Source organism: Macaca nemestrina, chromosome 7, assembly GCF_043159975.1.
Source record: "Macaca nemestrina isolate mMacNem1 chromosome 7, mMacNem.hap1, whole genome shotgun sequence".
Taxonomy (NCBI): domain Eukaryota; kingdom Metazoa; phylum Chordata; class Mammalia; order Primates; family Cercopithecidae; genus Macaca; species Macaca nemestrina.
The window spans coordinates 41,204,736-41,219,133 of record NC_092131.1 but is presented as its reverse complement, the minus strand read 5'-3'; the positions used below and the strand labels follow the sequence as shown (position 1 = coordinate 41,219,133).

Here is a 14,398-nt window from a genome sequence, read left to right as displayed (position 1 = left end):
AACTTTAATAATATATTTAACCCAATATGTCTAAAATGTTATTTTAACATGTAGTCAATATATTAAAATTATTCTGTTTTTCATACTAAGTATTCAAAATCTGGTGTATATTTTACACTTTTGTACATCTCAACTCATTCATTTGCTAGTTCCTTCAGTTGCTTAAGAAAAATTACTGAATGTTCCTGTCTCAATTTCCCCATTTTTATAATAGAGAGAATTGCAAGGATTAAATTAGATAATATATGATACATACCTAGCACATGATCTTATATGAAGCTTAGTTGCTTTCTAAAAAATATTTCAAACAGGTGAATATGACATATAATGGCATCACTGTCTTTAAGGATTAAATTATCTGTAACTCCCAAATTTTCATCTCTTCCCCTTGGACAGTGCTGGGCACACACATCTCTCTGACTCCCGGTTCAAATTACTTGAAAAAAGGAGCAAAATCAATGTTCATTCACCAGTTGTAGCACATGTACCACACTAATGCAAGATGTTAATAACAAGGGAAACAAAGTCATGGAGAAGGGAGGGCGGGAATATGTGAATGCTCTTCTGCTCTATTTTTCTGTAAACCTAAAGCTACTATAAAAAGTAAAAAGCTATGATTTCTTTCTTAAAAAAGTCAAACATGTTTGCTGTCAGTTCCTGATGCATGTTAGCTGTGACAGAATACAGCAGTAAAAGTGACAGTTTCAGCATTATTAAAGTCATCAATAAGAGGAGTTTAGTTATGGGTAAAAATCAACAATATTTTCTCTTTTGGTAGTCATTCATTATCTACCTCTTTTAAACTAATACATGGAAAATGTATGCATAAAATGTTTGTTTTTCCTCCATGGTTGTTGGGGTGAATACTGAGAGTTATTGGTAGCATTCTGATGGTAATGGCAGAAATCTTTTATACTTTTAAAACACTATTGCTGGTTTTGAGAATATTTTCTTCTTCTAATTTCAGGTTGGGTGGGACTATATCAGCATACAAGATAGTACCAGACGAAATAGAAGAAATCAAGGTATAGTATGGCGTTTTTCACCTCTACAAAGACTTAGCATCTTGATGAGGGGTGGGGAAGAATTGCTTTTTCTTTATGCCGTTGATCTTTGGCTATGTTAGAATATTATTTAATTCTAAGTTATCGTTGTTGAATTAAAAATTTATATATATCAGATAATCACCATCAGACTTATCTGCTATTTGCAATGAATTTCTGACTAAAATATTAGGAGAATCAAAAAGGAACCCTTTCCTGTGCAGTTCATTAAAAATCTACATATGAAAACACTGTATATAAGCATTGGTGTGCATAATGGGTTATCTTTTTATCTTGTTGCAATTTCTTTTCCCTATAAGTCTTCACCACTTTTAAATAATATCTGTCTTTTAGTACATATTTTTCTGGGTTCCTTTGAAAACACAGTATGCCAATTTCAATTGAAAATTTACATTACAGTAATGAAAAATGGACTTACTCTTTAAAAATTAGAGCATTATGACATTCTTCTCTCTCTAACATTTTACTAAGTCTTATGGAATATTAATCTCCTAACATAATGTATTGTTTTTTTCAAAAGCAAGATTGAATAATCGGATAGTAATAATGAAGGATAAACAATACTGGTTAAATGTTAACAATGACATGTAAAGATCTCAACAAATCATTAAGCTTGATTTGATTAAACTTTTCAATATCAAGTTCAATAAATTCAAATCTTTCAGTAAATTCAAATTCAATTCAAAATAATTATTCTATGACTCAAGGGGCTTTTTTTTTTTTTTTTTTGAGACAGAGTCTCGCTCTGTCACCCAGGCTGCAGTGCAGTGGCATGATCTCAGCTCACTGCAACCTCCAACCTCCTGGGTTCAAGTGATTATCCTGCCTCAGCCTCCTGAGTAGCTTGAATTATAGGCACGTGCCACCACACCCGGCTAATATTTTTTTTTAATTTTATTTTAGTAGAGACAGGTTTTTGCCATGTTGGCCAGGATTGTCTTGAACCCCTGACCTCAGGTGATCCACCCACCTCGGCCTCCCAAAGTGCTGGGATTAAGGGTGAGCCACTGCACCTGGCCTCAAGGGACATTTTTAAAAAGAAAAAATCTTGTAATTTGTTTGCATTATTTTTAAATCGAGTAAGCCCATTGATCCATTATATGATACACTATTAGCTTCAATATGCCAAGCGTTCTAATGTATGGTCAACATCAGAAATTAATGTGGTAATTAATATTCTAGCTTTAAAAAATTTTTCAAGAAATTTATTCCAACTTTGTGTGAACTCATAAAATATTTTAGCTAGGAGGAACTTTAGGTCTAATCCAGGTCTCTCATTTTTCATATGAGGAAATTGAAATGAATAAAGATTTTTTTTGACATTCAATAATGACTTCTAAAAATATCAAGTGTTGTTAAAGGGTTGGAAAAGCATGAGGATATTACTTCTTGAAATACATTTTATAATGACTCAAAAATTGAACTCTAGAAACTTTAAGCAATTAATAAATATATAAATAATTAAGCTACATTTATGTAAAGAATATTGAATTGAAATTACGTATTATAAAGGCACCCTCTCTGATAATACAATTAAAGTATGTGTTAACTGATGAAGGTAAACCAAGAGTTTTATGGAAATACACAGGAGGGACACCTGGACATTGGAAAAAGTAAATCAGCAAAGTCTTTCCAAGAGGTAACCCCCAGGAAATTGGAGTTTTATACAGAAGCATAAACATGAAATAATAGGATACCGGATTATAGGGTATAAATAAAGACTGGTAAGATAAAGGGCTGGAAGCAGGCCTTTATCCCATGTTAAGAAGTTTGGTTTTGATCCTGAAAATTATGGGATTCCTTTATGTGATTTTTAAGGAAGAAAGTAACATAATCATTTTGGTACTTTTTTAAAGCCTTACTATGATGAGTAAGAAAAATGATTTTAGCAGAGAAGAGGTTTTACCTAGATGGAAGGAGACCAAGTTGCAGGAATGTAGGCACAAAATGATTAGAACCTGAACTTAAGCATTGACAGTGAGGCTAGAGAAGAAAACAAGATTTGAAAAATATTATTTAAGAAAGTAGAATCAAAAATACTTGATAATTTATTGGATGTTTAGGGGAAAATGGAAAGATTGACTCAGATTTCTGGCTTGGGAAATTGAGTAGATGGTGTTGCTGTTAACTTAAAAAGGATGTTTTGGAGACAGAATATTACTAATAGGAAAAAGGATGTTTTGGACTTACTGAGTTTGAGGTCCCTCTCAGATTACCAAATATCCAATAAGTCATTGGATAAATCAGCCTGGAACTCAGAAGAGAAATACAATCTAGTAGTTGATATTAAGGTTTGTCCTCATACAAGAGAGTTAATTGAGGACATGCTAGTCAGTGAATGGAATCTCACAGAAAAGTTATATGAGTTATTAAAATTGGGTTGAAGATGCAGCCTTAAAGAAGACTTACCCTAAAGGCAGAGTATTAATATATTCTTTAATTAGTTTAATTAGCAGGAATGTTGCCTATTTTTAAAAAGTGATTTTTTTTCCTAAAGGAATCAGTTTTTTTCATTGTGCATGCTTTTTTTATTTTAGAGTTGTAAGAGTTATCCCTCAGGAGATTCCTTTAAAAAAAAAAAGCAGGATTCATGGATGATAGGTAACATAATTTTTCCATCGATTACTGGTATTATATCTAAAATAACTTCAGAGAGTTTGAGGCTTGAGGCATAAAAAAAAAATGAGGAATTCATCTTGCTTTCAGAGTACTCAAAGAAAAACTCTTCTAAAACATTTCACTAATATTTGATGGCACATTAGCATTTTCAGCTAAAATCAATTATAATCATTTTTCTTTTGACTGAAAGGAATGTGAAGCATACGGATGTAATGTTCATTCAGTTGTGTAGTATCTGAGTAATCTTAAATTGTCTAAACAGAGCAATTGAGTTTGAATTTGATACACTATCTATAGTATATACCATGTATAAAATAAATATGCATATGTATTTTTGCTATTAAAATAATATGACTGATTAAACATAAATCACATTTTGGCAGATGTGGGAATCTTTCACAATTTTTTAGCACCAGAAATTATCTAGTTCATAAATTTTTTTAATTAAACATATATTTATTGATTGTAGTAAATCACTTCAAAACAGTGAATGAATTCTTAGCCCTTAGCCATATAAAGAGTGAATAAATTCGTGGCCTAATCAGAAGTCCCTTTTTCACCCTAGATGTAACCACTATTCTGATTTTTTTTTTTTTTTTTTGATACGGAGTCTCTGTCAACCGGGCTTGAGTGCAGTGGCGTGATCTCAGTGCACTACAACCTCTGCCTCCCAGGTTCAAGCAATTCTCCTGCCTCAGCTTCCCGAGTAGCTGGAATTACAGGCATGCACCACCACACCCAGCTAATTTTTGTATTTTTAGTAGAGACAGGGTTTCGCTGTGTTGGCCAGGCTTGTCTCGAACCTCCTGACCTCAAGTGATTCACCCGTCTCGGTCTCCCAAAGTGCTGGTATTACAGGCATGAGCCACCGCGCCTGGCCTACATTATGATTTTTATCATTATTAATTCCTTGCTTTTGTTCCGTTTTACCACCTATATACACATCCCTAAACATTACAATTTATGTTTGCTGTCTTTGAACTTCATATGAATTGAATCATACTGTATGCAGTTTTTTTGTGCCTTGCTTTTTTATCCCTTTTTGTAGGATTCATTCATGTTATTGACTGTAACTAACGTCTTTGTTTAATTGTAAAATACACCATGTACCACAGATCACTGAGACATCCTACTGTTGAATATTTAGCTTGTTTCCATTTGTGACAATTATGAAAAGTGATGCTATAAACATTATTGTAAGAGCATCCTGGTACTCATGTATAGGTTTCTCTGAAGTGTATACTGAAGAGTGGAATTCCTGGGTATTAAGAAACATGTATCTTCAACTTTCCTGAATGAAATCTCACTTTTTTAAAGTAGTTATGCCGATTTACACTACCATCTTGAATGCATTTATTTTAAATAGATATATTTAAATATTCTTTAATCTATCTGCAACATATATTAGTATAGGTTTTATTTATATGTGAGATGACTAAACTGATACAATATTTTTAAAATGTGTCTTTGTTTTTCCAGCCCATGGGAAAAGTCCTGAGGGATAATTCTTAATGAAAAATCCGATTTTTTTCCCCACTGGTTTGAATTGCCTCATTACTAAATTTTCCAATTTAGGACACAAACATACATAAGTCTGTCTTTTCCTGAACTTCTGTTCCATTAATCTATTTATTCTTTTCTCAGCCTGTATGGTTTTGATTATAGTGCTTTTTTAGCATAGTAGGAAAGGTCCTGTGTTTTTCTTTTTTGTTTTATTGGCTCATGTATTGATTGCTCCAGATAACATCATAATATCTCTGTCGTTTTTCAAAAGTATTCCTGCTGAGGAGACTTCCAGTTCCAGCCAAGATGGAGTAGCTTGATTCCTTCCAGATCCTTCTTGTTACTACTAAAAATGCCTAGGCATTATAAAATAAACATAGAAAGATTCTGGGCCAGGTGCAGTGGCTCACGCTTGTAATCCCAGCACTTTGGGAGGCTGAGGCGGGCGGATCACGAGGTCAGGAGATCAAGACCACACTGGATAACATGGTGAAACCCCATCTCTACTAAAAATACAAAAAAATTAGCCGGGCATGGTGGCGGGCACCTGTAGTCCCAGCTACTCGGGAGGCTGAGGCAGGAGAATGGCATGAACCTGGGAGGCGGAGCTTGCAGTGAGCCAAGATGGGACCACTGCACTCCAGCCTGGGCAACAAAGCGAGACTACGTCTCAAAAAAAAAAAAAAAGAAAGAAAAGAAAGATTCTGAAAGATGGAAAGAAGAAGGCAGACTACCTGGGAACCTCAGGAATTAAGAAATGACATGCAGTGAGTTATTTGGGTTTCCTTATTATCTCATGTATATTCTGGAGAGGATACTGAAGAAAGCCTTCAACCTGGAACCACCAACGGATGGCACAAACAAAAAATGCCCCTACAAAAGCCTATCTGTTTAGCCAACAGACCAGGACAAGGCTCACCTAAGAGGCAAGAATGGCTTTTCAGCAATATTTGCCCTACTACAGCTAAGCACCAATGGGAAAACTATTTAGTTCTCTTATAGTTTCAGTTGAGTCAAGCCGGCAGCTGATACTCCACATCACCCCCTGCCATCCCACAGAAGTAAGTGGCATAGTTCTGAATCCCTCACCTGGTGGTGGCAGCAGGGCTGAGTAGGGAGCTATTCTTCCATCTTTCACCCGGCAGAGCAGATGTCACTCTGATTTCCTGGCTATATTAAAGTTGAAACCAAGCAGAAGTTGATCTGTCACCAGCCCGGTGGAAACAAACTGTGCTCCATTTTTCCCAGCAGGGTAGTATCAGTGGAGTCCAGTGATAAGCTGAGCCGCCATCCCCATTCAGTAGCTGTGAGACTTAACAAGGCAGCACAAAGTAGAGCTAGTCACCACTGTTTCACCTTTCCTTTCCCATGTAAGGAAGGCCTGGCAGACAGGCAAACCTCTACCCCCAGCTGTATCAACAAGACTAAGCAAGGTGGGGCTATTGGTACTTCTGCTCACAATATGAGTCAACCATCTACTCTCCCCCACCCTTGGTATTAGCATGCGCCCCTACTTGGTATCAACAACGGAGCAAGGTAATGTCAGCTTTCACTAGAAAGATCTCAGCAGAGCCAAGAGGGGAGCTGTACTTCTACCTTACAGTCCTCAATTAAACAGTGTGAATCAGTGCTTCACTTTTGCCAGAGTTGTGTCAGTGAGACCTTGCAGAAGCTGAACATACATGTCCATAAGGCCCTCATGTTACATTGCAACATGGGAGACATCTGCTAAAAATGATTAAATAATTCCAAATATAAAACACCAGATGTCCTAGGTGACAATAAAAATATCAGTCATCAGACCAAGAACAAGGAAAATCACAGCATGAGTGAGAAAAGAACAGTCTACTGACACTGACACAAAGAAGATTCAGGTGTTGAAATTATCTGACAAAGATTTTAAAGCACCTATTATAAAAATGCTTCAACAAGCAACTATGAATTCTCTTTAAAAATGAAAAAATAGAAAATCTTGCCAAATAAATAAAAATTATAAAAGGAACCAAATGAAAATTATAGAACTGAGAAATACCATCACCAATATAGAAAACTCACAAGGGGCAACAGACCGAAGTGGCACAACATTTTTCAAGTGCTGGAAAAAAGAACTGTCAACTACAAGTGCCATATTCAATTAAGTTATTCTTCAAGAATTCTTCAAGAATGAGTAAGGACATACTCAAACGAGAAAACTAAAAGAATTTGTCACTAGAAAGCCACTCTGAAAGAATGGATAAATAAATTCTTTAAGGAAAAAGGAAGTAATAGAAAAAGGCCTGAAACTTCAGAAAGGGGAGAACAGCAGAATGGGTCAATACAAGAGATTGTATTTTCTTATAATTTTTAAAATCACAATTATAATACTATATAATATGGTACTCCATATATGTACATACTTAACACAATCATATTTAAAATGTGGAAGGGTAAAGTTGCCTAAATGGAGGTAAGATTTCTATATTGCACTTGGAATGATAAAATGTCAATACTGATAGATTGTGGTAAGTTATATATGTATATTGTAATACTCAGAACAACCACCAAGAAAAGTATACAAAGCAATATACTCAAAACGCTATAAATAAAGGTAGAATTCTAAAAAGTATGTAAGTGATTCACAGTAAGCAAGCAGATAAAAACAGGAAAAAGAAACAAGACAAAAACAGAAAATAAATAATAAAATGCAGACTTAAGGCCTATGGTCTTAATACTTACCTTAAATATAAATAACCTAAATATGCCAATTAAAAGACAGATTTTGACAGAATAGATTTTTTTAAAATGATCCAATAAATGCCATTCTAAAGAAACTAATTTCAAAAACAATGACATAAGTAGGTAGTAAGCAATAGGATACAGAAGGATGGCAAAAGATGTATGTGTGAAAATAAATTAAAAAAAAAAAAAGCAGGAGTGGACTGGGCACAGTGGCTTACACCTGTAATCCTAGCCTTTGCGGAGGTGGAGGCGGGTGGATCACGTGAGGTCAGGAGTTCTAGACCAGCCTGGCCAACATGGTGAAACCTGTCCTTACTAAAAGTACAGAAATTAGCTGGGCATGGTGGCGCATGCCTGTGGTCCCTGCGACTCGGGAGGCTGAGACAGGAGAATTGCTTGAACCCAGGAGGCGGAGGTTGCAGTGAGCCGAGATCGCACCACCGCACTCCAGCCTAAGTGACAGAGTGAGACTCCATTTCAAAAATAAGTAAATAAATAAAATTTAAAAAGCATTAGTGACTATATTAATATCAGACCAAGTAGACTTCGGAACAAGAAAAATTCTGTAGACAGACGACATCCCATACTGTGAAAGGCTCAATCTACCAGGAAAGCAGCGATCTTAAAAGTATGTGTGCTAAAAACTGAAATATACGGAATGTTCCACCTAAAATTAAACAACACACATTTTTTTCAAGGACACATGAAACATTTACCTTGGAAAACCGTATTCTTAGTCATAAACCAAAACAGTACTTAACAATTGAAATTGTGCAGAATATGTCCTCTGACCATAATAGAACCAAACCAGGAAAAAAAAAAAACAGAAAAATATCAGGAAAAGCTCTAATATATGCAAGAGGAAATTAAAATATACTCTAGTAAATAATCAAATAAGACGTCTCAAATGAAATTTTAAAAATTTGCACAATCAAATGAAAAATGAAAATATAACATCAAAAAATCTGGAAAGCAGTGAAAGCAGGGCTGAGAGGAAAAATTATATGCAATGCAGACATTAAGAGAAGAGGAAAGTTCTCAAATCAGTAATCTAAGTTTTTTCCTCCAGAAACTAGGAGAAAAGAAGAGCAAAATATATTTAAGTATTGAAATAAATAAAATTGAAAACAGGAAAACAATAATCAGTGAAATAAAATCTGCTTGTTTATAAAGCTCAAAGAAATTGGTAAACCTCTTGCTAAATTGCAAAGATAAAGGAGAAAGGGCCCAATCACCAATGTCATGAATGAAACAAGGAGTATTACTACAGATCTTCTATTCATTAAAAGAATAATTAGGTAATAATGTTAAAAACTTCATGACCGTAAATTGTACAACTTGGCAGAAATGGACCAATTCCTCGAAAATCACAAACTTCTAAAACCAAAATGAAATGGACAATCTACATGGTATAAAAGCCATTAAATAACTTAAATTCATAATGAAAAATTTCCTGAAAAAGAAAGCCTCAGGACTTTCTTTTTGGTTTCGCTGGAGAATTCTACCAAATATTTAAGAAAGAATTATTGTCAATTTTACTCAATCTCCTCCAAAAGATAAAAAATGAGGACATACTTTTCATAAGTCTAGTATAACATCGGTACCAAAAACAGAGAAAGACAGTGCAAACAAAGAAAATGGAAAACCAATATCTCTTACAAACTAAAATCCTCAATAAAGTATTATCAATTAAATCCAACAATGTATAAAAAGAATTAAGTGCCGTGACCATTTGAGATTTATTTGAAATATACAGAAAACTACTTCAGTAGTAGAAAAACAATAAATCTAATCTACCATGTCAATGAGCTGAAGATGAAAAATCAAAGGATCATATTAATTGATGCAAAAATAGCTTTTGATAAAATTCAAAACCCATTCATAATAAGAACTCTCAGCAAACTAGGACTAGATGGGACCTTAACTTGATTAAGAGCATCTAGAGAAAACCTATAGATAACAGAGATGGTGAAAGAATGTTTTCCTTCAAAAATTGGAAACAAAGCAATAATATCTTCTCTCACTACTTTTATTCAACATAGTACTAGAAATGCTAGGTAGCACAGTAAGGCAAGAATATGTGCTAAAAGCACATAGATTAGAAAGTAAGAAATAAAACTCCCTGTTTGCAAACCACTCAATTATATGCATAGGAAAATATTACTATAAGAATAAGTAATTTTAGCTGCTTTGTGGCATATAAGATAAACACAAAAAGGAAAATAACTCAATTGGATTTCTATATACTATAAAAAAACATTTGGAAACTGAAATTTAAAATAACACCATTTACAATTGTTCAAAAGAAAAGAAAATATCTAGATACAAACTTACAAGCACACATATGTTATCCTTAAGCAAAAACTGCCAAACAATAAATAAATAAAAGGACACTTGAATAAAGACACATTCTGTGTTCACATATTGAAAAATTCAACATAGTAATGATGTCACTTCTCCCCTAATTGAACTGTAAATTTAATGCTATACCTATCAAAATCCCGGCAAGTGTTTTGTGGCTATAAAATTGTATAAATTTATTCTAAAAGTATATGAAAAAACAAAACCTAGAACAGCTAAGACAATTTTTAGAAAGAATAAAGTGGAAAGAATAACTCTACCCAATGGAAGTTTCATTCTGTATCTACAGTATTCAAGATGGTATAGTATTGGCAGAGAAATAAAAACATAAATCAATGAAACAGAATAGAGAACCTATAGTAGGCTTATACAAATATATTCAGTTTGTTTTTAATAAAGATGCAAAAGCAGTTCAGTGGAGAATAGACTTCAAGAAATGGTGCTGGAACAATTGGAAATCAACAGACAAGGAAAAAAAAGAAGAATCTCAGTCTACGCCTCATGCTTTTTTACAAAATTAATTTAAAATACATGGTAGACTTTAATATAAAACTGTAAAATTGTCAGAAGAAAAAAAAAAAGCAAAAATCTTAGGACCTGGGGCTGGACGAAGAGGCCTTAGACTCAACACAAAAAGCACGGTTCATACAATATAAGTTTCACAAACTGGAGCTCATCAACATATAAAAATTTTGTTCTGTGAAAGAATGAAAACAAAAACTGCAGGCCGGGCGCAGTGGCACACTCCTGTAATCCCAACACTTGTGGAAGGCCAAGGCAGGTGGATTACCTGAGGTCAGGAGTTCGAGACCAGCCTGGCCAACATGGTGAAACTTTTCTCTACTAAAAATACAAAAACTACCCAGTCATGGTGGCGGATGCCTGTAATCCCAGCTACTCTGGAGGCTGAAGCAGGAGAATTGCTTGAACCCAGATGGCAGAGGTTGCAGTGAGCCAAAATGGCATCACTGCACTCCAGCCTGGGCAACAGAATGAGACTCCTTCTCAACACACTGGGAGAAATTATTTGCAAATTGCATATCCAACAAAGGGCTTCTAACTATGATTTATAAAGAACTCTCAAACTTAGCAGTACCAATATATTTAATTAGAATATGGGCAAAATACATGAAGAGATTTCATTGAAGAGGATATACAGATAGCAAATAAGAACATGAAAAGTTCTTCAATATCTTTAGGCATTGGTTTGTTCCAATGACCATTAGCCATTGGTTTGTTCCAATGATATTCTCAAAGGAATTTACCTTATTTGAAAGAGAATGTGGGGGAGCTCAAGCCTGAGGGCACCTTCTAACACACTGGAGATTTTGGTGGTAGGTAAGCAAAACCAGACACTATTAATACTAAAATATCTTTTAGTGGGTGAGTGATTAAACAGACTGTCATTACATCCATACTGTGGAATACTATTGTGTGATCAAAAGGAAAAAGAATGAACTATTGTTGGATCTCAGGGACATGCTAGATGAAAAAGCTCATGCCTGAAATCCCAACAATTTGAGAGGACAAGGTGGGCGGACCACTTGATGTCAGGAGTTTGAGACCAGCCTGGCCAACATGGTGAAACTTTGTCTCTACTAAAAATATAAAAATTAGTTGGGCATGGTGGTGCACCCCAGTAGTCCCAGCTACTCGAGAAGCTGAGGCAGGAGAGTCAGTTGAAACTGGAAGGCGGAAGTTGAGGTTGCAGTGAGCTGGGACTGCACCACTGTGCTCCAGCCTGGGTGACAGAGTAAGACTCTGTCTCAAAAAAAAAAAAAAAGTTGTATATTGTATTACTGCATTTATATCTAATGTTTTTGAAATGCCAAAATTCTGCACATGGAAAATAGTGTCAGAGGTTTAGGGAGGAGAAATAGGAAGAAAGGTTGTTATGCATATAAAAGTGTTTTACAAGGGATATGTATGATGGAAGTGTTCTGTGTCTTACTGTGGTGTTGATCACACATATATACATATGTACATAATAAAATTGCATAGAAGTAAATACACACGAATAAATGTAAAATTGGTGTAATCTAAATACAATTGGTGGATTGCATTATACTCTTTCTTGTTTGTGATATTGTACTGCGGTTGTTACATTTGGAGAAAAGATGTTGAAGGGCTTTTCTATCTAGATGAGAATCCATAATTATATCAAAATAAAAAGTTATTTGTTTTTTATAGACAGAGGGTCTCACTGTATTGCCCAGGCTGGTCTCCAACTCCTGCACTCAAACTTCTGCCTTACCTTCCAAAAGTGCTGGGATTACAGGCATGAGCCACCATGTCCAACTTTTTTTTAAAATTATTTTTAGTCATCCTATTTTTGTTTTGTTCTATTAAATGGTACATTTTCTTTATATATTTTTATTTTACCATAAATATTTTCTCTCTTGTTCTATACATTTTTACTTTTAAATTCTCTCTATATTTTTAACATAATTGATATATAAGATACTTTTAAAAATTAGGTTGTCACTGGATCCACTTCTACAAATTGTGCATGAGGAACTCTAGGAACTCATTCTCCAATGAAACAGCATTACTGATGAAAATTATAAAGAAAATCTACTTAAAGTATCTGTATATTGTTTCAAGGGCCAACAGCAAATGAGAAAAAAAAATGTATTAAAGTAAATCCACTAAACATCAGGTAAAATGGAGTCTGTGGCACTTTAACCACAACCTGATCCATTCCTTCTTCATAGTCAGCTTGATGGAAGCTTCATGGGGCCTGTGTGACCTAGAGTATGAGGCTTTCTCTCCCCTAAGCACCCGAGTAAGGGATATGATATGTCGCTAAGGTGAACAGGCCTTTGTCATTTCTCATCACTTCAGTTCTAATTTGCAGTGGCTATATTTCTGATGGGTGGAGCCAAGAGGTCAGGACTTCCTTGCTCTACTCAGCACCCCTTCTCCATAGGATGGAAGCTATAGCCCAGATTCAACAGTATTAGAATACTGGAGCCCCAGTCACCCTTAATTCAATTTTCTCATAGAACAGAACATCCACAACAGGAGAGTTGAGTATAGAAGACCATAGTCTATCATACCTACACAGCACTTTGAACAGTGGCCCAGAGATTTTGTTCAGAAAGAGAGGCAGTTCATAAGAACAGTTTGTTCCAATTATCTTCCCAAAGGAACTGACCTTATTTGAAAGAGAATGTTGGGGAGTTCAAGGCTAAGGACACCCTCTAACACAATGGAGATTTTGGTGGTAGATGAGCAATTCCAAGGAGGTATATAACCAATCTATAAATGAGGCTAAACCAGCTAGTTGACCAGAAAGAGTCTCAGAAAGAGTTGACTGAAAAGAGTCCTCTTGGGGTCAGAACAACCTCAAAATTTGAACTGAAAAACTATCTCTTTTGAGTTAAATTGGATTCGACTATGGGGCAGTTTATGTCCCAGGGCATTGTTTAAAACAATAGTGCAAAAAATCAGCCAAAACGTAGTGGAGTCTAGCAAACCAGTGTGGTAGAAAAACAAAAAAAAGGCAGATAGCTTAACAGAGAGATCAAGGAAAGAAAAAGATAAAGAGAGCCCTACTAAAACAGACAGTCATCCCTAAGTAACTGTGTGAGTGCCTAGACTGAGCTCGCTGAGAAATGATATCAGAAGCTTCACAGTGGGTACAAACAGACTTAACTAAGATAGCATCACCAATTCAGTAAACAAATAAGCAAACAACAACAAAAAGCCCTGGTGAGGAGGAGAAGAATCAGCATCCAGAGTTGCTATAATATATTACATAACAGGTCTAGTTTTCAACTAAAATTATGAGACATGCAGAGAATAATAAGTACATGAAATAGTAGTACATGTACAATGTATCTTCTGCCAACCTCCTAGCTCATTCTGTAGGAGTGCCTTAACTCCTGGGAGTGCAGCCCACTAGGTCTTGGCCTTATTTTACCTTTCCTATTCAAGATGGAGTCATTCTGGTTCAAACGCGTGTGACATATTTCCCCCCTCCCTTTTATAAGACAACCCTTAATCCTAAGGGTTGTAGAGGCACAAACTTCTTCAGGCTGAAGAGCGGCAATGATATTCCTGCCTGACTATTAGGGTCTCTTGTATTCAAGGTAAAAAGGAGTGATGTCAGAAAGCATTAGTATGTCAAG

General features: G+C 35.2%; 1 protein-coding gene across 27 annotated transcripts in view; it reads left to right on the top strand.

The window, feature by feature from the left end:
* The window catches only part of LOC105472850 (gephyrin), a 737,491-nt gene that overhangs the window by 316,261 nt on the left and 406,832 nt on the right, over nucleotides 1-14,398 (top strand). For all 27 annotated transcript variants that reach the window (XM_071099297.1, XM_071099293.1, XM_071099295.1 and 24 more), the window contains exon 3: nucleotides 968-1,025. In XM_071099297.1, the coding sequence (XP_070955398.1) occupies nucleotides 968-1,025 (58 nt within the window). The remainder of the gene's footprint in view (nucleotides 1-967; nucleotides 1,026-14,398) is intronic.